The sequence below is a fragment of the Leucoraja erinacea genome, chromosome 12, assembly GCF_028641065.1.
Source record: "Leucoraja erinacea ecotype New England chromosome 12, Leri_hhj_1, whole genome shotgun sequence".
Taxonomy (NCBI): domain Eukaryota; kingdom Metazoa; phylum Chordata; class Chondrichthyes; order Rajiformes; family Rajidae; genus Leucoraja; species Leucoraja erinaceus.
Genome location: NC_073388.1, coordinates 42,427,441 through 42,452,630, shown reverse-complemented (window position 1 = coordinate 42,452,630; position 25,190 = coordinate 42,427,441). Strand labels below are relative to the sequence as shown.

The 25,190-nt window shown below is 44.0% G+C and overlaps 1 protein-coding gene across 2 annotated transcripts in view; it reads left to right on the top strand.

The window, feature by feature from the left end:
* Positions 1–24,697, top strand: part of LOC129702289 (LON peptidase N-terminal domain and RING finger protein 3-like) — a 43,307-nt gene extending 18,610 nt beyond the window's left edge. For both annotated transcript variants that reach the window (XM_055644006.1, XM_055644005.1), the window contains exons 5-12: positions 436–670; positions 4,178–4,262; positions 10,906–11,020; positions 12,212–12,333; positions 13,629–13,787; positions 15,006–15,168; positions 17,929–18,078; positions 20,337–24,697. In XM_055644006.1, coding sequence (XP_055499981.1) covers positions 436–670; positions 4,178–4,262; positions 10,906–11,020; positions 12,212–12,333; positions 13,629–13,787; positions 15,006–15,168; positions 17,929–18,078; positions 20,337–20,495 — 1,188 coding nt within the window. In that variant the 3' untranslated portion in view covers positions 20,496–24,697. The remainder of the gene's footprint in view (positions 1–435; positions 671–4,177; positions 4,263–10,905; positions 11,021–12,211; positions 12,334–13,628; positions 13,788–15,005; positions 15,169–17,928; positions 18,079–20,336) is intronic.
* Positions 24,698–25,190: the final 493 nt, after the last annotated feature.

Genomic DNA, 25,190 nt, shown 5'->3' with positions numbered 1-25,190 from the left:
TGTGTTCATTGCATTTGTATTTACACAAACCCCATTTAGAGTTGTTAAATGGGAGTGTGAGGAATGAGAGTTGCAAAGTTAAAAGATATTAGAAAGTTAAGAAGAGCGCATTCCATGTAGAGATATGAGCATGACAGGAGTATTTTGTTAAAATCACAACCTCGGGAACACTAGTTAGATGGTAAATAAACACCATCACTCTTGTTCTACAGTGCCTGAAGTCATGGTATTCTGAGGGAAGCTCTTACATAAACAAGAATGGTATAAATGTCCGGTGGTAGTTTAAGAAGCTCCAAATTGAACAATGCCTTAGCTTTTATGGTTGCACAGTTTTGTTAAGCTACTTGGGGTATTTTGAGGGTTTTTTAAATTGCAAAGCTGTGGTCTTGTAGGATGAGATGTGGAAATGAGCTTATTGACTTTATTGTCTTGAAGGAAAATCTAGATACAGATGACATCTGTGTCAAGAAAGAATGGAAGGCTCACTCATATGGTAATTTGACCAAGGCAGATCAAATGATGAATGACAACAAAGATCCACTGAAGACCTCAACTGCCCAGCCAGCCTTGACGAGACCTGAAGAAAGGACCACACAAAAAACCAAATATGACTTTGTTAAAGATGACAAGGCTGAGATAACTGAAGAAAACAGCAAATGCTTCAAGCGAGGTATGCCTATCAGTCATGCTAACCCATGGGAGTTAGAAGGATTTATTTAACGGCATTTACTTTATTTTAGTGGCAGCACTGTGGTGCAGCACTAGAGTTGCTGCCATACAGTGCCAGAGACCAGGGTTCGATCCTGACTACGGGTGCTGTCTGTATGGAGCTTGTACCTTCTCCCTGTGACCACATGGGTTTTCCCCAGCTGCTCCTCCCACGCTCCAAAGACATGCAGGTTTGTAGATTAATTGGCTCCTGTAAATTGCAAATTATTTCTAGTGTGTAGGATAAATTGTTCCTAGTGTGTAGGATAGTGCTAATGAACGGGTTAAAGATTGCTGGTCGGTTTGGACTCGGTGTGCGGAAGAGCCTGTTTCCACGTTGCATCTCTAAAGTCTAAAGGCACTACAGTTAACCAACTCTATAGATCATTTGTGAAATGGATTTTCATTTGTGCTTTGGAGATAAAAATTATGAAGTTATTGTCACGTGTATGGAGGTACAGTGAAAAGATTTAACATGGAAACATAGAAAATAGGTGCAGGAGGAGGCCATTTGGCCCTTTCTCGCCAGCACCACCATTCATTGTGATCATGGCTGAACGTCCCCTATCAATAACCCGTGCTTTCCTTCTCCCCATATCCCTTGATTCCACTAGCCCCATAGAGCTCTATCTAACTCTCTCTTAAATCCATCCAGTGATTTGGCCTCCACTGCCCTCTGTGGCAAAGAATTCCACAAATTCACAACTCTCTGGGTGAAAAAGTTTTTTCTCACCTCAGTCTTAAATAGCCTCCCCTTTATTCTAAGACTGCGGCCCCTGCTTCTGGACTCGCCCAACATTGGGAACATTTTTCCTGCATCTAGCTTGTCCAGTCCTTTTATAATTTTATATGTTACTATAAGATTCCCCCTCATCTTTCTAAACTCCAGTGAATACAAGCAAAGTCTTTTCAATCTTTCCTCATATGACAGTCCCGCCATCCCAGGGATCAATCTCGTGAACCTACGCTTCAATCACAAGGATGTCCTTCCTCAAATTAGGAGACCAAAACTGTACACAATACTGCAGATGTGGTCTCACCAGAGCCCTATACAACTGCAGAAGAACCTCTATATTCCTATACTGAAATCCTCTTGTTATGAAGGCCAACATTCCATTAGCTTTCTTCACTGCCTGCTTTACCTGCAAGCCAACTTTCAGCGACCGGTGTACAAGGACACCCAGGTCTCGCTGTACCTCCCCCTTACCTAACCTAACCCCATTGAGATAATAATCTGCCCGCTTGTTTTTTGCCACCAAAGTGGATAACCTCACATTTATCTATAATATACTGTATCTGCCACGCATCTGCCCACACACTCAACCTGTCCAGGTCACCCTGCAACCTCCTAACATCCTCTTCACAGTTCACTCTGCCACCCAACTTTGTGTCATCTGCAAACTTGCTAGTGTTGCTCCTAATTCCCTCTTCCAAATCATTAATATATATGGTAAACAATTGCGGCCCCAACACCTAGCCTTGTGGCACTCCACTCGCCACTGCCTGCCATTCTGAAAAAGACCCGTTCACTCCTACTCTTTGGTTCCTTTCTGCCAACCAATTTTCTATCCACGTCAACACCCTACCCCCAATACCACGTGCTCTAATTTTAGTCACCAGTCTCCCATGCGGGACCTTATCAAAGGCTTTCTGAAAGTCTAGATACACTACATCCACTGGCTCCCCTTCATCCATTTTGCTTGTCACATCCTCAAAAAATGATTTTCCTTTCGTAAACCCATGCTGACTTGGACTAATCATTTTACTGCTATCCAAATGCCCCATTATTACCTTTTTTAATGATTAACCCCAGCATCTTTCCCACCACCGAAGATAGGCTAACTGGTCTGTAATTCCCCTTTTCTCTCTCGCTCCTTTCTTGAAAAGTGAGATAACATTAGCTATCCTCCAATCCACAGGAACTGATCCTGAATCTATTGAACATTGGAAAATGATCCTTCAGTCCTATTAGCCTACCCAATACTATTTCTCGCCTAATGATAATTTCTTTTAGTTCCTCGACCCCCTTTGATCCTCTGTCCTCCAGTACTTCTGGGAGATTGTTTGTGTCTTCCTTAGTGAAGACAGAACCAAAGTATCTGTTCAACTCTTCTGCCATTTCCTTGTTCCCCATAATAATTTCACCCGTGCCTGCCTTCAAGGGACCCACATCTGATATTGCTACTCTTTTCCCCTTAACATATCTAAATAAACTTTTACTGGCCTTCTTTATATTCCTGGCCAGCTTCCTCTCGTACTTCATCTTTTCAGCCCGTATTGCCCGTTTTGTTTCCTTATGTTGTCCTATGAAAGTTTCCCAATTCTCTGGCTTCTGACTACTCTTTGCTGTGTTATAAATCTTTTCTTTTAATTTTATTCTATCCCTAACTTCTCTTGTCAGCCACGGTTGCCTCTTACTCCCCTTAGAATCTTTCTTCTTTTTTGGAATGAAATTAGTTTTGTTTTGCATGGTATCCAGTCAAATCAGGTAATTCAATACATGAGTACAATCAAACCAAACACACATCCAATATAAAGACTGAAGAGAAAAGCACAGAATATAATTCTCAGCATTTTAGTGTAACTGTTCTAGATACAAAATCACCAACAACTGAAGTCCCAGAACAGATCTCTTCCCATTTCTTCCTCGCTATTATAAGGCAACTGAACCATCCTCACCAACTAGAGACATGTAATGCCCTACCTTCTACCTCATTGGAGACCTTTGGACAGTCAGTAATGAGACTTTACTGGACTTTATCTTTCATTGAGCGTTATTTCGTTTACCATATATCTGTACACTGTGGACGGTTTGATTGTAATCAAGTCTTTCCACCGACTGGTTAGCACGCAACAAAAATGCATTTCACTGTACCTTGTTACACTTTAGTCTTTTAGACTTTAGACTTTCAAGACAGCGTAGAAATAGGCCCTTCGGCCCACTGGGTCCACGCCGACCTGCAATCACCCCATACACCAGCACTATCCTACACACTAGGGAAAATTTGAAATTTTACATAAGCCAATTAACCTACAAATGTACATCTTTGGAGTGTGGGAGGAAACCCACGCGGTCACAGGAAGAACGTACAAACTCCGCGCAGACAGCACCCGTAGTCGGGATTGAACCTGGGCCTCTGGCGCTGTAAGGCAGCAACTCTACCGCTGCGCCGCCATGTCACACTACACGTGATAAGAGTAAACTAAACTAAACTAGATCTCTCAAACCTCAAGCCAGAATAAGACACTACCACCACAACCCTCTGCACCACGTTTGGGTCTAAAAACTGGTTTAATGGTGGATATGCTTTGAGGAGTCCAATCTAGTAAAGACTGAGGGTGGTGGGCTGTTACACAGATAGTCCAGTCTCCTAATTTAAATCTTTCTAAATGTGAAAATGACTTTCACTGTGTACTACATTACAGAGTTTGACTGATGTACTTTCTAATGTTTGATTGAAATGCACAGCTAGAAAACAGAGTCCCAGCAGAGAGGATGATGAACAGTTAAACCTTGTGGATCCATTTGACCTGGAGTGCTCATTGTGTATGAGGTACGCATGAGTTTCTATCGATCTGTAATTGTTATTCCACCTACATATGTCAGATTCTTTAAATAAATGACACGTTTAGTTTAGTTTATTGATGCACCATGTTATAGGAAAGATATTGTCAAGCTTGAAAGGGTTCAGAGAAGATTCACGAGTATGTTGCCAGGACTAGGGGTGTGAGCTATAGGGAGAGGTTGAGTAGGCAGAGTCTCTATTCCTTGGAATGTAGGAGGATGAGGGTGATCTTATAGAGGTGTACAAAATCATGCAAGGAATAGATCAGGTAGATGCACAGAGTCTCTTGCCCAGAGTAGGGGAATCAAGGACCAGAGGACATAGGTAGAGGTGAAAGGGAAAAAGATTAAATAAGAATCTGAGGGGTAACATTTTCACACAAAGGGTGGTGGGTTTAGGTAACTCCACCATTTCTGGGGTTCCCAAAATATCTATCCAATCACAAAGTTATTTGGAAATCAAATTATTGTTATCATGTAGAAAATAAACAGCCAATATCCATTCCTCAAGTTTCTAAAAGCGTACTATGATAATGTTAGTTGACTGATAGATATTGGCTTTTATTCTAATGAACGAACCATATGTTCTTGGGTGCTCAAGAACCCCAAAATGCTCTTACAAGATTCAGAGTATGACTTAATGCTGAGTTGATTATATTAAAAGACGAGACTAAGTGAGACCTAACCCCTGTCACATGGGAGGCCTGGTCCCCTAACGCAACCCATTCCCCAACGCAATATTCCACCACTCACCCATAGCCCCCAACTGCGCAGGCGCGGCTCATTTCCCCTCATCTCCCAGCACTCGCCACCCTCTCCTCTTCACCCTCCGTATTATTTCCCCTCTCCTCCTCCCCTCCCCAATTCCTCCCTCACCTCTCCCTCCCTCTCCTTTCCCCTACACTCAGTCACTACCTCCATCCATATCTCCACTCCCCTCCGTACCCCCTCCCATGCCTCTCTCCCCCCACCTCCCCCACTACTCACCTCCCCCTATTCCACCCCTACTCACCTCTCCCACTGCCCTCCTATCCCTCTTTTCCCCACTCCCTACCTCCCCCACTCCCCCTTCCTCTCTCTCTATTCCCCCTCCTGCCCCACTCTCTCTCCTCACCTACCCCACTTTCCCCATCTCCCTCCCTACCCCCTGCTCTCCCTCACTCTTCCTCCTCACCTCCCCAGGATCGCGATGTAAACCACCACGGCCCTGTTTTCTCCAACGGGGATGATAAGTTTGTACTTGAGGCAGGGGTTGTCTGGGGGGGAGCGTCCTGGAGCCGGCGGAGGCGGAGGTGGAGGACTACTTTGCCCTGGTTGCCGCTCCTCTTCCTCCCCACGCTCTTCTTCCTCGCGGGCCCTGTGCTGCTCCTTGGGGCGGGGCTGTTGGGGTAGACGGGCCGAGTGGCGCAGAGCCGGGGGAGGGAGTAGCGGAGGCTATGGCCTACTTTGCCCTGGGTGCCACTCCTCTTCCTCCCCATGCTCTTCCTCCTTTCTGCGGGCCGCGTCCTCCGGCGGCAGTGGCTGTGGTTGTGGCCGGGTGAAGCGGGTGCCGCCGGTGACTGACAGCGGACGCGGCCACTCAGTAGGATGATGGTGCAGGAAGGGGCGTCACCGTCCCGGCCATGGCGGTGACTGACAGGTGAGGAGACCATTTGCGTGGCGGTGACAGACAGGAGAGGAAACCAATCTGAGCAAGCTGTTTTTAAGGTTTTTAAACCTTAATAACTTTCGGAATATACCATCGATTGGAACAAAACATATTTCATTTGCAGCACATGAGAATGCTGAGTAAGGTGGCAAAACATTGTAGGGCTATCGCGTACCGTTTTTGCGCAAATAGAAAAACAACGCAAACTGGAAGATAACAAGATCATAGTTTAGTTCTAGGCTAAGTGGGACCCATTGGGTCCCTGTCACAGGGGAGGCCTGGTTCCCCAACGCAACCTGTTCCCTCAATGCAATATTCCACTCTCTCTTTTCCCCACTACCTACCTCCCCACTCCCTACCTCCCCCACTCCCCCTTGCTCTCCCTCTGTTCCCCCTTCTCCCCACTCTCTCTCCTCACCTCCCTCACTTTCCCCTCCCTCTCCCTCCATACCCCCTCCTCTCCCTCCATCCCCCCAGTCTTCCTCCTCGCCTCCCCCCCCTCTCCCTCATCTCCCTCAATCCCCCCACTCTCCCTCCTCGCCTCCCCAGGATCTCGAGGTTGCCGCTCCTTTCCCTTCGTGCGTGTCCCGGAGGAGCATCAGTATAGACAAACTCTGTACAGACATGGTCAGGATTGAATCCCAGGTCTAATCAGAGTGTTAAATATATGATTTGCATTCATCTTCATAGCATCGTTCACCCACTCTCTAGCACAAACATGATCTCAAGTTCTTGTGAACTTTCCAGTGGAATGCCAATGGCTGAAGAGATTCCAGGCAAGAATCTTTAACTGGAATATATATTACAACTGAAGGCAGGGATCCAGCGATTCCACTTTCAACTCTTGACCCAATCTAGGCTCCATTCCCCCCACATTGGCTCCTAACCCAACTCTTTCCAGCCATTGATTGCTCTAACAAAAACGTTCTGAGACACCACTGAGAAAGCAGCCCAAAGACATGCAGGTTTGTAGGTTAATAAAGGTCTCTCGAGTGGGGGCGCCGTCGAGTGTGGCTGCCCAGCCTGCAGCTGTCCGTCTTTTCACTCTTTTAAAAAAAAATTTAGTATGTTAAAAAGTTTAGTCTTGGAGGTCTAATCTTTTTTATGTGGGGAGGGGGGTGGACTGCATTTTTCATTCCCTACCTGGTCGGAGCCGCTGTCTCTTGCAGCAAGCGGCCGTTCCAGACACTCCAAGCCGCCGAAGAGTGTTCTGACGCCGGAGCTCCATCATCCGGCAAGAGGGCATGAAACTTGCGGCAACTGTGGAGGCCTCAAATAGGCCCCGACTACGGGGTGAACAAGGACTAGACTTTGTTGCCTTCCCTCACAGTGGGAACCATTGTGGGGGGATGTTTTTAAGTTTTATGTTAAATTCTTCTTTAATGTGGTGTCTTACTTTTATTGGTTTGCTGCAAATGGCAACTCAAGTTTCACTCCACCAGAAATGGTGTATGTGACAATAAATGTCCTTTGTCCTTTGTCCATTGTAATTGGCATTTCCCTTCTTGTGCAGGAAGTGGATGCAAAATGTTGGAAAGAGTGCAGAGAATATTTACGAGGATGTTGCCAGCACTTGAGGGCCTGAGCTACAGGGAGAGGTTTAGCAGGCTAGGACTAGTCCTTGGAGTGCAGGGTGCTGAGGGGTGATCTTTTAGAAATGTACAAAATCATGAGGGGAGTAGATAGAGTGAATGCACCAAGTCTTTTACAGAGTAGGGGAATCAAGAACCAGAGGACATAGGTTTAAGGTGAGAGGAGAAAGATTCAATTGGAGCAACTTTTGAGGAGAAGCTTTTTCACACGAGGGTGGTATGTACATGGAACGAGCTGCCAGAGGAGATAGTTGAGGCAGGTACTATAACAACATTTAAAAGACAGATACATGGATAGGAAAGTTTTGGAGGGAAATGGACCAAATGTGGGGAGTTGGGACGAGTGTAGGTAGGGCATCTTGGTTGGCATAGATGTTGATCTGAAGGACATATTTCCACACTGTATGACTCCATGACTATGAATGGATCATTGATGGTCAGCATGGACTCGGTGGGCCAAAGGGCCTGTTTCCATATTGTATCTTTTAATAAATTCAACCAATTCAATCAAAAAGATGCTCTTAGACACCGGGTAGAAATCCAAACTGGTGTATAAACCGAATGCAAAAATCTGCTTCTGAAATTTATTTTCATTGATATTAGTTAAGTCAAAACACTGAAACAGAATTCATTATGCCACTTGCGTATTTGGCTCATTAATATTTATTTTCCAATAGGTTTACTTGATGTTAAAAATCTTTGTAATCCTTGTAATGGGTGCTTCCCTTGATTTGGCCAGGGCTTTTCCCAGTTCTGGGCCAATTTGATCATTAGCCAAACCTAGCAGATTTATTGACGTTTTCATTAACTGCAGTGCAGTGGTGCAGCTGGTAGAGTTGCTGCCTCATAGCACCAGAGACTTGGGTTTGACCCTGACCTCGGGTGCTGTCTGTGCTGAGTTTGCACATTCTCCCTGTGATCACGTGGGGTTTCTCCAGGAGCTCCAGTTTCCTCCCACATCTCAAAGGTGTGAGGGTTTGCAGGTTAATTGGCCCTCTGTAAATTGCCCCCTAGTGTGTAGGGAGTGACTGCGAAATTGGGATAATATAGAACTAGTGTGAACAGGCATGGACCGAAGGACCTGTTTCAATATAGTATCTCTAAAAAAAACTAAAGCGCAGATGTCCTGCTGCCTCTGAAGATAGAGTAAGTGTTACCAACATCAGCAGGTTTTAAGATGAATTGAAATGGCTGGAAATAAACAGGGCAGTGTCTGTAACCAACGGCAACGTGGCGTCTTGGCAGACAATCTGCCGTTCGGTCTTTGGTGGCCAGAGAGGGTGAGGGATGTACGGGGAATTTTGCTCCTGCAGAGAAATGTGGCTGAAATGTGCACATTTACCCGTGACGTGGTAAGGGACTTATCGCGACAATGAAAAACTGCATTCAGATTCAAAGATCAGTTTGTTACAAATTGCACAGTCAATTCAGTTTAGAAATACAGAATGGAAACAGGCCCTTCGGCCCACAGAGTTCACACCAACCATCGATCACCCATTCACACTGGTTCTATGTAGTTCATCCTCACCTTACACATTCTCTCCAGTGATGCTGCCTGACTCACTGAGTCACTCCAGCACGTTGCTTTCTGGGAAGTACTGTGAAATACCGTTTCTGAGAACAAGTAAAAGAATAGTAATCGTTTAGTTTCAGATAGATGTGGAGGGAATGTTTCCATTTGTGAGAGAGCCTAGTACCAGAGGGCACCACCTCACAATAAAAGGATGTACCTTTAGAAAGGAGATGAGGAGGAATTTCTTTAGTCAAAGGATGTTGAACCTGCGGAATTCATTGCCACAGACGGCAGTGGAGGCCGTCATTTGGTATTTTTAAAGCAGAGATTGATAGGTTTGTGATTAGTAAGCGTGTGAAAGTTTGCAGAGAGAAAGCAGGAGAATACGGTTGAGAGACAAATGGATCGTCCATGATTGAATTGCGGAGTAGACAATGGGCTGAGTGGCTTAATTCTGCATCTATATCTTATGAGCTTAAGAAAAACAAAGCCATAGCAAGAGACTTGATTATATTTGGAGTTTATAATTCAAAACCAGCTGTGGTTCTGTCTCTGCAGAGAGAGAGAACCAATCAATATAATATTTTGACCAACTTGTGCACAGGACATTTGATAAACTTATTTACTGTCACAGCTTATTTATTGACACAAAGTACATAAGAATTGTAGCGTTCGGGAGACACAAGGAAATGGGATGCTGGAATCTTCAGCAAAACACCAGGTGCTGGAATCTTCAGCAAAACAGGCAGCATCTGTGGAGGGAAATGGACAGAGGACATTTAGGGACAGGACCCTTCTTCAGACTGGGATCATGTGGCTCAGAGTCACTAGCTGGCTCATACAATATTTTTAAGACTAATAACAATAAAGTAAAAAGATCTGATGCACAATTACTATGTAAGTAAGTTAATAGTTATTTGACAATAGCATTGTGCTTATATTGGAGGTTGATATTGGCTTATATGTGGATAGGACATTGGATTTTCATTAAGTCTCGGGCTAGTTTCAATAAAGACATGGAGAAATCCTCAGATGTACACTATCAAAACCCAAATAAAACCTCCTTGAAGATTGTACTGGACATTGTTTGAAACCTGCTCCGATGTTGATTCCAACTGATCCTTAGGCTTGAGAGAAAGACCAGAGGATAGATGGTAAAATAAATGGTGTAAATGTCACAGTGGATGAATAAAATATTCCCTCTCAAACAATCCAAACTTGGATTGCTTTCTCTGGAACGTCGGAGGTTGAGAGGAGACCTGATGGAAGTACATAAAGTTACGTGAGGCATAGATTACATCATAGGTTAGTGGGAATGGCTCGAGGCAGATTACTCCTGATATATGATTGTTTGAGACTTTTGAGATAGGGCAAAGTTTTAAAGGAGAGTGCGGGCAAGTTTTTTTTTTTACATAGAGAGGTTCCTGGATCATTTAGTGGTGCAGGCAGATAAATGATTTTGAGTGTAGGCACTTGGTGCAGGGAATAGAGAGGTAAGGCAGATAAGATAAGTGGACAAAAAAAAACTCATAATGAAGTGCGGGGGAATAGAGAGGTCATGGATCATGTGCAGCAGATTTGGCTCATACATTTGAGGCCAAAGGGCCTGTGTCTGTGCTATACTGTACTATGTTCTAAGGTTGGGCCAGGGTTGTAGCTAGCTGTGGTCTCGCTCTATCTAAACAGGAGATGACTGATGTTGAGGGCTTGAGTTCAGCATTTTTAATGTGCAAAGTGGTAAAAAATCTGCAATCCCATGAGCAGTGAAACAAGAAGGTTTTAAATGTTGGGGGTTTGAAAGACTGTCCCATAGCCTTTCCTTTCTTTACTCTTTTTGCAAAATTTTGTGTTCTGCTTTTTGCTGTTTGGTCTCGTCTAGATTATTCTATGAACCCATCACAACCCCATGTGGACACACCTTTTGCCTGAAATGTATTGAGCGCTGTATGGACCACAGTCCCAAGTGCCCTCTTTGTAAAGAAATCCTACCTGAGGTAAGTCGGTACATGTAAAGGGCTGACTACTGTTAGTTTGGTTGTGTGCTGCGGTCGACCATTCATGGCTTATAGTCAAGGCTACACAAAAATAGATCTTCTCAGACAGGAAAATGAGAATTAGTTTGTTCTACTGTCCCAAAAACCCATCATCAACCAAGCGGAAAGATATACTGAGAGCAACCACGTGATTTGTAAAGCCAGTTAACTATAAACGGGCTAGAAGCTGGAGTACCCGGAGGAAACCCCTGCATTCACAGGCAGAACATGCAAACTCCACACAGATGGCCAGTGGCGGACTGGGTTTAAAAATATTGGTTGCCAGGAGACAAAGGGGGCCCACTTCATCAGGGGCCCACTTGCCATCGGGCAAGCTGACACCCTGGCCAATCCGCCACTGCAGATGGCACCCAACGTCGGGATCGAACCTGGTTTCTTGTGCAATCAGGCAAATATTGATGCAAGAGATGAATGCACAGGAGTTTTCACCAAGATGCTATAAGGGATAAGAAGCTTCAGTTTGCAGAGAAGATTAGAATCATTCTCCTCGGAGAAGAGGAGGTTAAATGATGACCAATGTGGTTTCCAAGTTGATGAGAGGTTTTGACTTGGACACTATTGCCTCCTTCCTGCACTGTCATTGTTTCTGACCCCCACCCACTACAGTGGTGGCATCTGCAAACTAATAAGTGGAGCTACAACACAGTTTGGCCACACAGTTGTGAGTGTTGGGGAGTATGGTAGGGGCCTGAGAATGCGTCTTTGTGGGGCACTGATGTTCAGAATTATCGTGGAGGAGGTTTTATCTCCTGTCCTCAATGATTGCCACTTATGGGTCAGGAAGTCAAGGATACAGTGCCCGAGAGAAGTGCTGAATACTCGGTCCAGGAGTTTGGAGATAAGTTACTTTGGGATTTTGGTACTGAAGATGGAGTTACAGTTAATGAATAGGAATCTGAGGTGTGGGTGTCCTTGTTATGAAGATGTTCCAAGGATGTGTGTAGGGCCACGGAGATAGACCTGTTGTGATGGTTGGTGAACTGCAGAGGATCAAGGCCATCAGGGAGCTGGAGTTGATGTGGTCCATGACCAGTTTCTCGAAGCACATCATCATAGTGAATGACTTTACATTGTAATGTAGGCTATTCATTTAATATACAATGCTGACTCAACCCTTCCTTCTCTCTGCAGTATCAGACACTGAGGAAGTACAGCAAGACCTCTGTTATAGAAGACCTCATAGCCCATTACCTGCCAGAGGTCCTTGCTGAAAGGAAAAGAGTGAACGATGATGAGATGGCAGAATTATCAAAGTAGGTCCATTTTAAGTAATGGGAAATCAAATAATAATTTATATTTAAAGTAGAACTATCATCGGCATTCTGTTAGAATTCAGTCATAGTGGCATAGAGCATGCAAACAGGCCCTTCAGCCCAACATCCATACCAACCATGATGCCCCCATCTAAACTCGTCCCATTTACCTGCATTTGGTCCTTACCCCTCTAAATCTTTCCTGCCCATGAACCTATTCAAATGTCTTTTAAATGCAGTTATTGTACCTGTCTCATCCTGGGACTCTGGCGCTATAAGGCTGTAACTCTACTGCTGCGTCACTGTGCTGTTATGGTACTGGCCTTAACTACTTCCTCTGGTAACTTTTTCCATAGATGTACCGCTAGGAATTTTTTTATTAAGATGGCTGCCTAAAGTGAGCGCGTCATCTATCAGTTTTCAAATTATGCTTCTTTTTCCTCGGGTGTTGCTGCTAACCCACCTTCCACCAACCCCACAGTTAGTTTTGTCCTCCTAATCGGCTCGATTTACCTGTTGCTCAACCAACGTCTATGCTTCCAACACTTGGCCAGCTCCCCATACAAAAGCAAATTGGTGTTTATTTTTTAGTTTAGTTTAGAGATACAGCATAGAAATAGACTCTTTGGCCCACTTAGTCCACTGAGACCGCTGATCTCCTGTTCACACAAGTTCTATGTTGTCCCTCTTTTTCATCCACTCCCTACACACGAGGGGCAATTTACAGAGACCAATTAACTCACAGACCCACATGTCTTTGGTATTGGGAGGAAACCAACAGGGAGAACATGCAAACACCACACAGACAGCACCTGAGGTCATGATCGAACTTGGGTCTCTGAGGCTGTGAGACAGCAGCTCTACTGGCTATGCTACTGTGACTCCTTTGTTCTTGGAATCAGTATCTGGTTATGTAAGAATTTCTTTGGTTTACAGGCAGCACGGTAGCGCAGCGTAAGAGCTGTTGCCTCACAGCGCCAGGGACCAGGGTTCGATCCTGACTATGGGTGCTCTCTATGCGGAGTTTGAACGCTCTTCCTGTGACTGTGTGGGTTTCCTTTGGGTGCTCTGGTTTCCTCCCACGTTCCAAAGATGTGCAAATTTCTAGGTTAATTAGCTTCTGTAAATTGTTACTGGTGCGCAGGATAGAACTAGTGTAATGGGTGGTCGGCGGGACTTAACAGGCCGAAGGCATCAGTTTCCATGCTACACTTAACTGAACTAAACTGCATGTATCTTGTAGGATGGGTAATGTACTTTACTATTGCATAAACCTGGAAAATGTGTCCCTCCAGCCTCAACAAAGCTGTGCCCATATTCATCTGCACCATGGCATATCCCAACGTCCCATGCCCGCTTCACGTCTTCGAGCCTTGTTACCGATTGATGATCCGGAGATGCATGGAATTTGGCAACAAGCAGTTTGGAATGTGCATGAGCGATCCAGTCAAGGGGTAAGTTGCAGGAACAGCAAGGGTCACGTTCATTTCTGCAGCGCCAACTCTATCGCTGTACCAAAGTGCAGCACACATTGATCTTCGTGACTGCCTCAGTGATCTCCACCCACAGTGGGAGAGATTGTGCAAAATTTGTGAAGGGGCGAAGGATAATTGAAGGGAACATCAAGACATTAAAGTATTTTTATTTGTCAAATACACTGGATATGAACCGAAATAATGAAATTATTAGTAGGAAGGAACTGTAGATGCTGGCTTACTGAAGATAGACACAAATAACTGGAGTAACTGAGTGGAACATGCAGCATCTCTGGAGAGAAGAACGGTCTCGACCTGAAACATCACCCATTCCTTCTCTCCAGAGATGCTGCCTGTCCCGCTGAGTTACTCCAGCTTTTTGCGTCTATCTTCTAATTAAATTATTAATTAACGCATTTCACGGGCACGAGACAGAATGAATTATTAGTTATCCTAAATAAATGAGACCATGGCAGTTCATGATAATAGAGAAACCAAATATTGTTTAGTCTGGTTTATTTTTGTCATGTGCACTGAGATACAGTGTAAAGCTTTATTGTTGCGTAATTTCCAGTCAATATCCAGTCAGACTGGACATCTGAAGAAGGGTCTCGATCCAAAACGTCGCCTATTTCCTTCGCTCCATAGATGCTGCCTCACCCGCTGAGTTTCTCCAGCATTTTTGTCTACCTTGAACATCTTTGTGGTGTCTTTGGTTACACTAAGGACTTGGGGTGGGGGGAGGTGCATAGAAACATAGAAAATAGGTGCTGGAGGAGGCCATTAGGCGGTTCGAGCCAGCACCGCTATTCATTGTGATCATGGCTGATCGTCCCCAATCAATAACCAGTGCCTGCCTTTTCCCCATATTCCTTGATTCTACCAGTCCCTAGAGCTCTATCTAACTCTTAAATCCATCCAGTGATTTGGCCTCCACTGCCCTCTGTGGCACTAGTATTGCGGTTGTTAATTTATTAAATTTATATATATGTTGTGTATAATTTAATATAATTTTATATATATATATATATATATTTTTTAAATATCTGTGTGTGTGGTGTTTACAGCCCAGCCATGCTGCTGCAATTAAGCATTTCATTGTTTTGTTGTCGGTACACATGACAATTAAACGCTCCTGACTCTTGACTAGAACGATCGATAAAGATGCATTACAACCTTCCATTCTCCCCTGTACAGCTTTGCAGATTTTGGCTGTATCCTGGAGGTCAGAAATGCCGAGTTATTTGCGGATGGTCGCTCGGTTGTTGACACAATCGGCAGACGGAGATTTAAGGTCTTAAGTCACAACGAAAAGGACGGCTACAGTATGGCGAACGTCGAATATCTGGAAGATGTGAAGGTGACGTTTTACCACAATTGCTCCGTGAAATGACTGAAGCTTTATCTTGTGCCTTTGGATGACCAAGGGCAGCACACAGGCAGAGCCTGAGCCAGATACCCGGGTTCGATCCAGCCATCGAGTGCTGTCTGTCTGAAGTTTGCACGTTTTCCCTGTGGCCGCCTAGGTTTCCACCTGGTGCGCCAGTTACCTGCCACATCCCAAAGACGTGCGGGCTTGTGGGTTAATTGGCTTCTCTGTAAATTGTCCCAAGTGTGTAAGGAGTAGGTTAACAGAACTAGTGTGAATGGGTGATCAATGGTTGGTGTGGACTTGATGGGCTGAAGGGCCTGTTTCCTTGCAGTGTCATTCATCTTTCAACTAATCAATCTTTCAAACTCCTTAAGATATGCCACCTGGTAATTGCCACCAAATCAAGCTTTAGTTTAGTTTACTTTGTAGAGATACAGTGCGGAAACAGGCCCTTCGGCCCACCGAGTCCGCGTCAACCAGCGATCCCCGTGCACTAGCACTATCCTACACACCACCTTCTTTACTGAAGTCAATTAACCTATAAACCTGTACATCTTTGGAGTGTGGGAGGCAACCAGAGCACTTAGAGAAAACCCATGTGGTCACAGGGAGAACATAAAATTCCATGCAGACAGCACCCACAGTCAGGATCGAACCCGGGTCTCTGGCGCTGTAAGGCAGCAACTCTACCGCAGCGCCACCGTGCCGCTTATATGACGGGATTTTATCCCTACCCTTTCATTTTTCCTGGGTTCCAGACCCAAATCCATTTCCCCATAAATACTGACTGGAATGACATCTCTGTTCAATTTTCTCAAGATCCCCCTCCCCCTCCCCATTGCCCTTCATGTTCATCTTTCCACGAAAATGTATCAGCCGACTGGGGCTCGTATCTAAGCTTCCCCCAGTTTAGTTTCAGTAAAAACACTGAATCAAGCACTTGAACAAGTAATCTTTATTTTAACAAAAGCACATTACAGTTCAACTACTGTACCTATCCCACCACGGGTTTGATCCTCGTATCTGCCTGTTTAAGCCCTCTAGGCCTCACTCAAACAGAGACACTCCAGAAGTTCACGCAGTCCCAAGCGCTCTGCCATAAGACCGATGCTGAACCTCGTGGTAACAGACTTTAAAATGTCTCGGGACCTCGAGGGGCCGAACCACATGGGGGTGATCTCTTAATAATCCAATTACAGTTATCGATTAACCCCATATACAACAGACATTTCCCTAACCTAATAATATAGCAGGTCAATACATTGTATTCAAACCGGACTTCTCAAGGAAGCCAACTTAGAAACATTTACCCTAATCTGCAAGAAACCCAGACAAGGCTCAGTACCTCATCAAATCAACACTAGGCAAATTGGAACTCTGAAACATTATTTACAATTATTTACAGGGTGTATGTCTGGTTTGCAGCTATCCAATTATATGCATTTTGCACCTAATTGACAGGGTCTGCAGATGTTCATGTTCTTTTCTTGCAAATTGTATCTGGGCTCTAGACACACTGGCACCACTCCGCAGCTTGTCCCAGCTCTGCAGAGAGCAATTCCAAATTGACCAAATCTCCCAGCAGCCCTGAAGCTTTTACCCCATTTTAAAGTCCTAGCCGCTCCAATCTGGCCAGGATTAACAGCATGACCTGACGACCTGCCTCATTTTGACCCCTCTGTTGTTAAATCATGAGACTTACCATCAAATATATCTACTCCAGGTGCATATTGGGAAGTTGGTTTCGTTCATTATCACGTGTACCAAGGTACAGTGGAAAAGCTTTTTTTGTTGTGTGCTATCTAGTCAGCAGAAAGACTATACATGATTACAATCATGCCATTCAGTGTACAGATACAGGAAAACATTTACTGCAAGATAAAGTCCAGTAAAGTCCAATTAAATATAGTCCGAGGGTCTCCAGTGGGGTAGATAGTGGATCAAGACTGCTTTCTGGTTGCTGATAGATAGGTCAGTTGTCTGATAACAGCTGTCAAAAAGCATTTGTTAATGTGCTATCTAGTAAACAAAATACTATACATGAATACAATCAAGCCGTCCACAGTGCAAAGATAAAGAATAATGGGTGTTTAAGAAAGAACTGTAGATGCAGGAAAAATCAAAAGTAGACAAAAATGCTGGAGAAACTCAGCGGGTGAGGCAGCATCTATGGAGAGAAGGAATAGTCGACGTTTCGGGTTGAGACCCTTCTTCAGACTGATGTCGGGGGTGGGGGGGAAGGGGCAGGACGGACAAAAGACAGGAAGAGGCGGAGACAGTAGGCCTGTGGGAGATGGGGAGGGGAAGGAGGGAGAAAGCAAGGACTCTCTGAAATTGGAGAAGTCAGTGTTCATACTGCTGGGGTGCAAACCCAAGAGAAATAATGCGTGCATCACTTTGTGCAAAGATATAACATATATAACAAGTCCGACAGTCGAAATAAAGAAATTTCAAAGATCTTCAATGAGGTAGATGGGAGGTCAGGGCCGCACTCTAGCTGATGAAGGGACCATTCAGTTGCCTGATAACAGCTGGGAAGAAACTGTCCCTGAATCTGGAGGTGTGTTTTTTCAAACTTCTGTACCTCTTGCCTGATGGAAGAAGGGAGAAGAGAGAGTGACCGGGGTGAGATTGGAACTTGATTATGCTGGTGGCCTTGCTGAGGCAACATGAAGTGTTGATGGAGTCAAAGGAAGGGACATGTCACTTGCTAGCATACTAAATCCACATAATTGTCCCTGTTAACAGGTGGCAGGAGAGCCCTACACCGAACTACTCAGTCTGCACAACCTGGTTTATGATCAAGCGTTCAAGTGGTTTAGCTCACTGAAGCAGGGACTGAAGTCTAGGATTCTGAGCCACTTTGGACCAATACCTCGGAAGGATTCAGATATACAGGTAAGTGTTACCTGGCGACTGTATCCAATGCATAGTCACTTTGGCATTAATCTTAGTGAACTGATACCCAGCACAAGCTTTCCATTCAGGGTCATAGAGGCATACAGCGTGGAAATGGCCTTTTGCCCACCCCGACCAACGTGCCCCATCTATACTAGTCCCAACTGCCTGTGCTTGCCCATATCCCTCGAAACCTATTCTATCCAAATGTGTTTTAAACGTGATACTACCTCCTCAGGGCAGCTCATTCCATATATCTACAACCCTTTATGTAAAAGTGTTACCCCTCAGGATCCTAGTATATCTTTCCTTCCTCACATGTCCTCTGGTTCTTTATTCCTCTTCTCTGGGTGAAAGCAAAGTCGTGTACCAAAATATTTGCAGCACAAAGGGCTATTTGGCCCAGAGAGATGGCGTTAAAGGAACGCACTGCCAGGGGTGGAGACTGAGGCAAATACTAATGGTTTTCAAGAGACTTTTGTTCATACCGTTGGGTTGTAAGCGGAATATGAGGCGCTGCTCCTCCAGTTTGCATTTGGTCTCACTCTGGCAATGGAGGAGGCCCAGGGCAGAGAGGTCAGTATGGGAATAGGAGAGTTAGCATGGTTAGTAATCGGGAGATCCAGAAGGCCTTGGCGGACCGAGAGCAAGTGTTTAGCGAAACGGTCGCCGAGTCTACGTGTGGTCTCACCGATGTACAGGAGCCAACATCGAGAACACCAGATGAAATGGTCAGGTATGCGTTGTTACGGTTAAAGTTGGTTTAGAACAAGCTGTCAGAGGAGGTAGTTGAGGCAGGCACTATAACAACATTTAAGACATTTGGACAGGTTATGGATAGGAAAGGTGTAGAGAGATATAGGCCAACGATGGGCAGCGTGGGACTAGTGTACATGGGGTATGGTGGTTGGCATGGTAAGTTGGGCTGAAGGGCCTGTTACTATGCTGTGTGAAGGGATATCTTGGTTGGGGTGGACAGGTTGCACTGAAAGGCCTGTTTCCATGCTCTATGACTGTGAATCCTTGATTGCAGTTTTGCCTGTTTAGAGAAAGGAAGCCTATGTGAAACGGGTCCTTTTCACAATGGCAGGCAGTGACTAGTGGGGTACCGCAAGGTTCAGTACTGGGACCCCAGCTATTTACAATATATATTAATGATCTGGATGAGGGAATTGAAGGCAATATCTCCAAGTTTGCGGATGACACTAAGCTGGGGGGCAGTGTTAGGTGTGAGGAGGATGCTAGGAGACTTGGATAGGCTGGGTGAGTGGGCAAATGTTTGGCAAATGCAGTTTAATGTGGATAAATGTGAGGTTATCCATTTTGGTGGCAAAAACGGGAAAGCAGATTATTATCTAAACGGTGGCCGATTGGAAAAGGGGGAGATGCAGCGAGACCTGGGTGTCATGGTACACCAGTCATTGAAGGTAGGCATGCAGGTGCAGCAGGCAGTAAAGAAAGCGAATGGCATGTTGGCTTTCATAGCAAGAGGATTTGAGTATAGGAGCAGGGAGGTTCTACTGCAGTTGTATAGGGTCTTGGTGAGACCACACCTGGAGTATTGCGTGCAGTTTTGGTCTCCAAATCTGAGGAAGGACATTATTGCCATAGAGGGAGTGCAGAGAAGGTTCACCAGACTGATTCCTGGGATGTCAGGACTGTCTTATGAAGAAAGACTGGATAGACTTGGTTTATACTCTCCAGAGTTTAGGAGATTGAGAGGGGATCTTATAGAAACTTACAAAATTCTTAAGGGGTTGGACAGGCTAGATGCAGGAAGATTGTTCCCGATGTTGGGGAAGTCCAGGACGAGGGGTCACAGCTTAAGGATAAGGGGGAAATCCTTTAAAACCGAGATGAGGAGAACTTTTTTCACACAGAGAGTGGTGAATCTGTGGAACTCTCTGCCACAGAGGGTAGTTGAGGCCAGTTCATTGGCTATATTTAAGAGGGAGTTAGATGTGGCCCTTGTGGCCAAGGGGATCAGAGGGTATGGAGAGAAGGCAGGTACGGGATACTGAGTTGGATGATCAGCCATGATCATATTAAATGGCGGTGCAGGCTCGAAGGGCCGAATGGCCTACTCCTGCACCTAATTTCTATGTTTCTATGTTTCTATGTCTGTGGATAATCAGCCTGCTTTCCTTCTCTATTATTGAATGTGCATCTCTAATCTTCGCAGGCTCCGGAACGGTTGGGCTATCGTGAGCCCTGTGTCCTTTACTTTGAGTATCTCACCGGCTTCTCTTCCCTCCTAGGAGAGTCCCGATGGCCCGGGTTGGTGCTGGTGGCTGTTGGCGGTGTTGCCTCTGGAGAACCGGGCCCAGCTTCCTTTCCTGGCCATGACGTCACTCCAAGACCGCTTGAATGGAATCCGGCGGGTGCTGCTGTTCATGTCTCGTAACTGTCGCCGATGACTAGCTGCCAGGCATGGCTCTCGCTCCATGGCCGTATGGGATGCCCGGAACTCCCAACGCCACAACGCAAGCAAAATGCTCTGACGTCCAAGTCTCACTGAAACAATCCGTGAAAGGATCCATGTAGTGACGGGGGGTGTGCTATCAGCCCAGTGTGAAGTGTTACTGGTAATATAATGTGGTACTGAAACCTCAGTACATTCTGCAACTCCTTTTACAGCCTGAATCCCAATAAGATTAACTTATTTTGAGAGTATATATTTTTGTTAAGTCATATGTATATTTATGAATCGACAAACTTTTTTTTTGATTTTTATGCTTTCTTATCTTTTTAGAATTCAAATCTGAGTGATATGCAAACTATAATTTTGTTTGATTAATCCTATAGGACTTGAAGAGGGACTTGTAATATTAATATCCGGAATATGATACATTGTGAGGTGCACATTTACATGCAATCTTTCACACTGAATACATTTTGAGACGTGTTCCTGCTTATCACCAATAATATGTTCTGACTTTTTTTCCTCAATGTTAAGCCAAAACATTACCCCTGGCAGTTCGTTCCAAGCACTCACAATCCTCTACGTTAAAAAAAAAACTTGCCCCGCACATCTCTTTTAAACTTTGCCCCTCTCACCTTAAAGCTATACCCTCTAGTCTTTGACATTTCCACCCTGAGGAAAAAAAGTTCTGACTGTCTATCTATGCCTCTCATAATTTTATACATTTCTAACAGGTCTACCCTGACCTCCAGCGTTCCAGGGAAACTATGTGGAGAAGACTCGATGGGCTGAATGGCCTAATTCTGCTCCTATGTCTTATGATCTTATGGTCTAAACCTCCTCAGCACCCCTTTCCAAAACCTGCACACCCGTCCCGTATAGGGGCGACCAGAACATCAAGCAATACTCCAAATATCCAATGCTTCTCAGTGAGATTGGGGCTTGGAACACTGTCACATAGCCTCCTGTTGCTCGAAACCATGACAAACACTCTTCACCCTCACAACGTCCCCTCGTTCAAACATGAATGGTGAAAAGATGTACCTGTCTTCCATGCACATCATGACGCCCAGCATCGGATAATGCAAAAATAGACCAGTTGTCTTGGGAATGTTTGCTTTTTATCTACTTGAAAAGACGTTTGCAACTTTTCCGACTTTGGATTCCCTTTATATTATCAGTAATATTCAATTTAACCCAATACTTGAGAGCTTCACACCCCTTCCCAAGTGTGTTCTCCAAAAGCCAAAGTAAAATATATTATTTATTACCTTTTATTTTTACTGCAAACTCTGCATTTGATGTGTGAAATAATGTAACCTGTTTGATCCAATTCTATCCGAATTGTCCTGTTATAGATCAAACATTTCGACTCAAAAGACTAAAGGGATTAGATAGCCAAATTCCACCTTTTAATACACATTTTGATTGTATCGTTTGGTATATACGTCGTTTAAAGAAAAATGCTGCATAATAATTTTGATGTTTGCGGTTAAGAAATTTATTTTGCCTAAACAAGACCTTGATAGTCAATGCCTCTAGCCTTAATAACTGTATCAATTCCATCAATGACATTTAGTGAAACTTGCTTGTGTTAAGGTGAAATTTCATCTGACTACAATCTTTCATGCTTGAATGTAACAAATGGCTTCGGTGTAACTACTTTATGATGTGAAGTAATCTTGGGGGTTGTCTAAAAGACAAAGGCTAGGTATTTGGTGCTGGTCTATTCTGGTGCATTCCACAATTACCAGTTAAGTTTAGATTAAACAAGCCTACGTTTCAGAGTGCTGTTGGGATCAAACCCCAAATTAACTACTTGTGCACTGTGTTCTGCTAACACTCAGTTTTAGAATGTAAGCATTGAGAGGCAATAGAGAACAACTAGAGCATATAGTTTTCCTCCCTCTATTTATTGCTTCCAGTTAAGTATTTTGAGGTGACGGCTGAACAGTGTTTAGTAAGGAGAGTAATTTCCTACATCATTTCAAATAACAATGTGCCTCTTTAATCTAGATTTCAAAATTGTTCATGTTTATGTTAGTTTATCCATCCTTGTCGGTTGTTTCCTTCAAGTAGATTGATAAAAATTCCAGATTTACTATTCATCATTATTTTCTATCCTTTGCAAAAACAAACAAAAAAAAGATCTGGCATAATCCTGAATTGTATATTCTGTTGATGGTGAACAATGGAAGATGATCTAAAAAATATCCCTTCATAAAAGCAACGAGAACTTGTTTTCCTGACTTGCATGAACGACTATGTTTTTGTGTCATGTGCAACTCAATATTTACAAGCAAAAACTACAAGGAAGTCTAGAAAACATGGACCCGGCCAAAAATAAGTACAAATGTCTATGGAAGAGAGTTGTTCACATTATATCTTGGAGTAGGTTGGTTGCAAAAGGATGCAAAAATAGAAATGATGGAGGTTATTTGGCCCTTAATAAAGATCTATTCCAGGGTAAATGAGGAGTTGCATTGACACATGTGTGGGATACAGGAAAGGACCATTTGGTACCATGACCGCTGTTTTATTATTCATTTAGATTATGGCTGACTTCTAATTGGCTCCGTAACCCTCAGCGATCAATCAATTTATTTTGCAATAATTATTGATAACCCCTCTGCCAATACCCCACTCTGCCTCTTCCCAAACTCTCTCTGTCTCTCTGTCCATCTCTCTGTCCCTCTCTCTGTCCCTCTTTCTATCCGTCTCTGTCTCTCTCTCTCTCTGTCTGTCAGTCTCTCTGTCTGGCTGTCTGTCTCTGTCTGTCTCTCTCTGTGTCTCTCTCTGTCTGTGTCTCTCTCTGTCTGTCTCTCCGTATCATCATCCAGGCTTTTTGCGAGGAAGGGTTCCTGATTTCTAATTCACCTTCTGTCAAGATGCTGCCTCTGTTCCATACCATGTCACCAAAAGCAATAGTTTTGTATCCCCCTATTTGCTTTTTGATCACGTTAGAAATCTCAAATAGACCTCTTGCAGGTTTGTGAGAATTCAGATGTTTAGCCCCAGTAGGATTTAAATGAGTCAATTTTGTTTTCGTATCTGCATATCTGCAAGGAGATTTCCATGTGATATAGACATTGAGCCATTCTGGTATAGAATTTTGCCAGTTAACCATATTCATAGTGCCTTGTTTTGTAAATACTACCTTTAACATGGTTAAACATTCTTGGTTGTTTTATAGCATACTGCACAAAACTTACCACCAAGACGCACATGGCGATATTGAGACAGATGATCAAACATTGATCAGGATTGTGGATTAGTAAAGAGAAAGAGAGAAGGTGGTAGAAAGATTTAGAGATGAAATACCAGTGACTGATTTGAACAGGTAATATCTTGTATATTTCTAAAACATTCCATTCCAGAATGCTTCAAGTTCATAGAATAGGAAAATGCCAAATGGCATGGTAAATCCTTCCCGTTTCTATTCTTCAGTCTCCTTCCAACTACCCCCGCCCCCCTCACTCCATCCCCATTATCCCCACTGCCCTATAAATCTTACATCAAGTGGTCCATCCAACCTCCTTTTGAAAGATCTGCTACAGCCTGTTTCCTCCACCTCTCCAGGTAGTTGAGTTTCAGATCATCCCCCTACTCTGCACATAACAGATATACTTTCCCTCACATCTACACTTTATTCTTTTGCCTTGCATCTCAATTTGTTTTCAGGCTTCCTTGTGTCAAGAGGCTGGGGATACTGCCATGATTCATTTCTGAGCAAGGTTTTCCTTAGTACCTTCACGTTGAATGTTGGTACCAAGGAAGATTGAGCAGAGGTGGGTAAATTGTATTGATCTCTTTGGATGGTGGCCGAGCCTCGAAAGGCTGAATAACCTCCTCCACTTCCTGATGTTCCTTATTATTTCTCTGACAAGTAGGAACCAAAAGAGTAGCTGCATCCCTGAAAGTTCCGTGACACGATGTTTCCTCTAGATTTGTAGAGGCTTATGTAATAAATGTAGAACTATTCATGTGAAACTAAAGCTGTTTTGTGTCGTTATGCCCACTGTTGTCTTGGTGACTTGTCCAATGTTCTCAGCGATGTTTCTGGTTTGCATTTTAATGGAGATACTCGTGAAGTAAATATTTTAATCAACAAAGATTTGGAAGTGCAATTAAAATGTAAGTGTTTGTGATGATTACAGTTAACACAACCATGCTGTTAAATAAAACTGTTTAACCTGTGATTTGTGGTCTTTCTCCTTGTTTTTCTTCAACTCAAATGCTTCCAATGAATAGAATGTTGAGTCGTTTGATCATCCCTCTATGAAATTGCCTCTAGCATGTTGGGAGTGGATGAGAAAGTGGTATAACCTGGTGTGAATGGGTGATCGATGGTCGGTGTGGACTCGTTGAGTCGATGGGCCTACTTCCATGCTGTATATCTGAATTTATAAACTGATCACTGGAGGAATGCCTTAACCAGAAGGACTGGTGGGCTAAAAAAGATTTTCCATCACTTTCTGAAGGGTAATTCGGGATAGTGATAAATCCTAGCCTTCCCAGCAATGCACAGAATGAGGAAAATTAATTGATTTTTTAAAATTTTAATTGCATTTCATATATATTTTTCGGTTTGGGAGTTTTTGAATGTCAGAGACACTGACAGACATGTTGTGGTCTTGAAAGCTTTGCCGGTCAGAATAGCTAGGGGCAGGATTTAACACCAATAAACTCC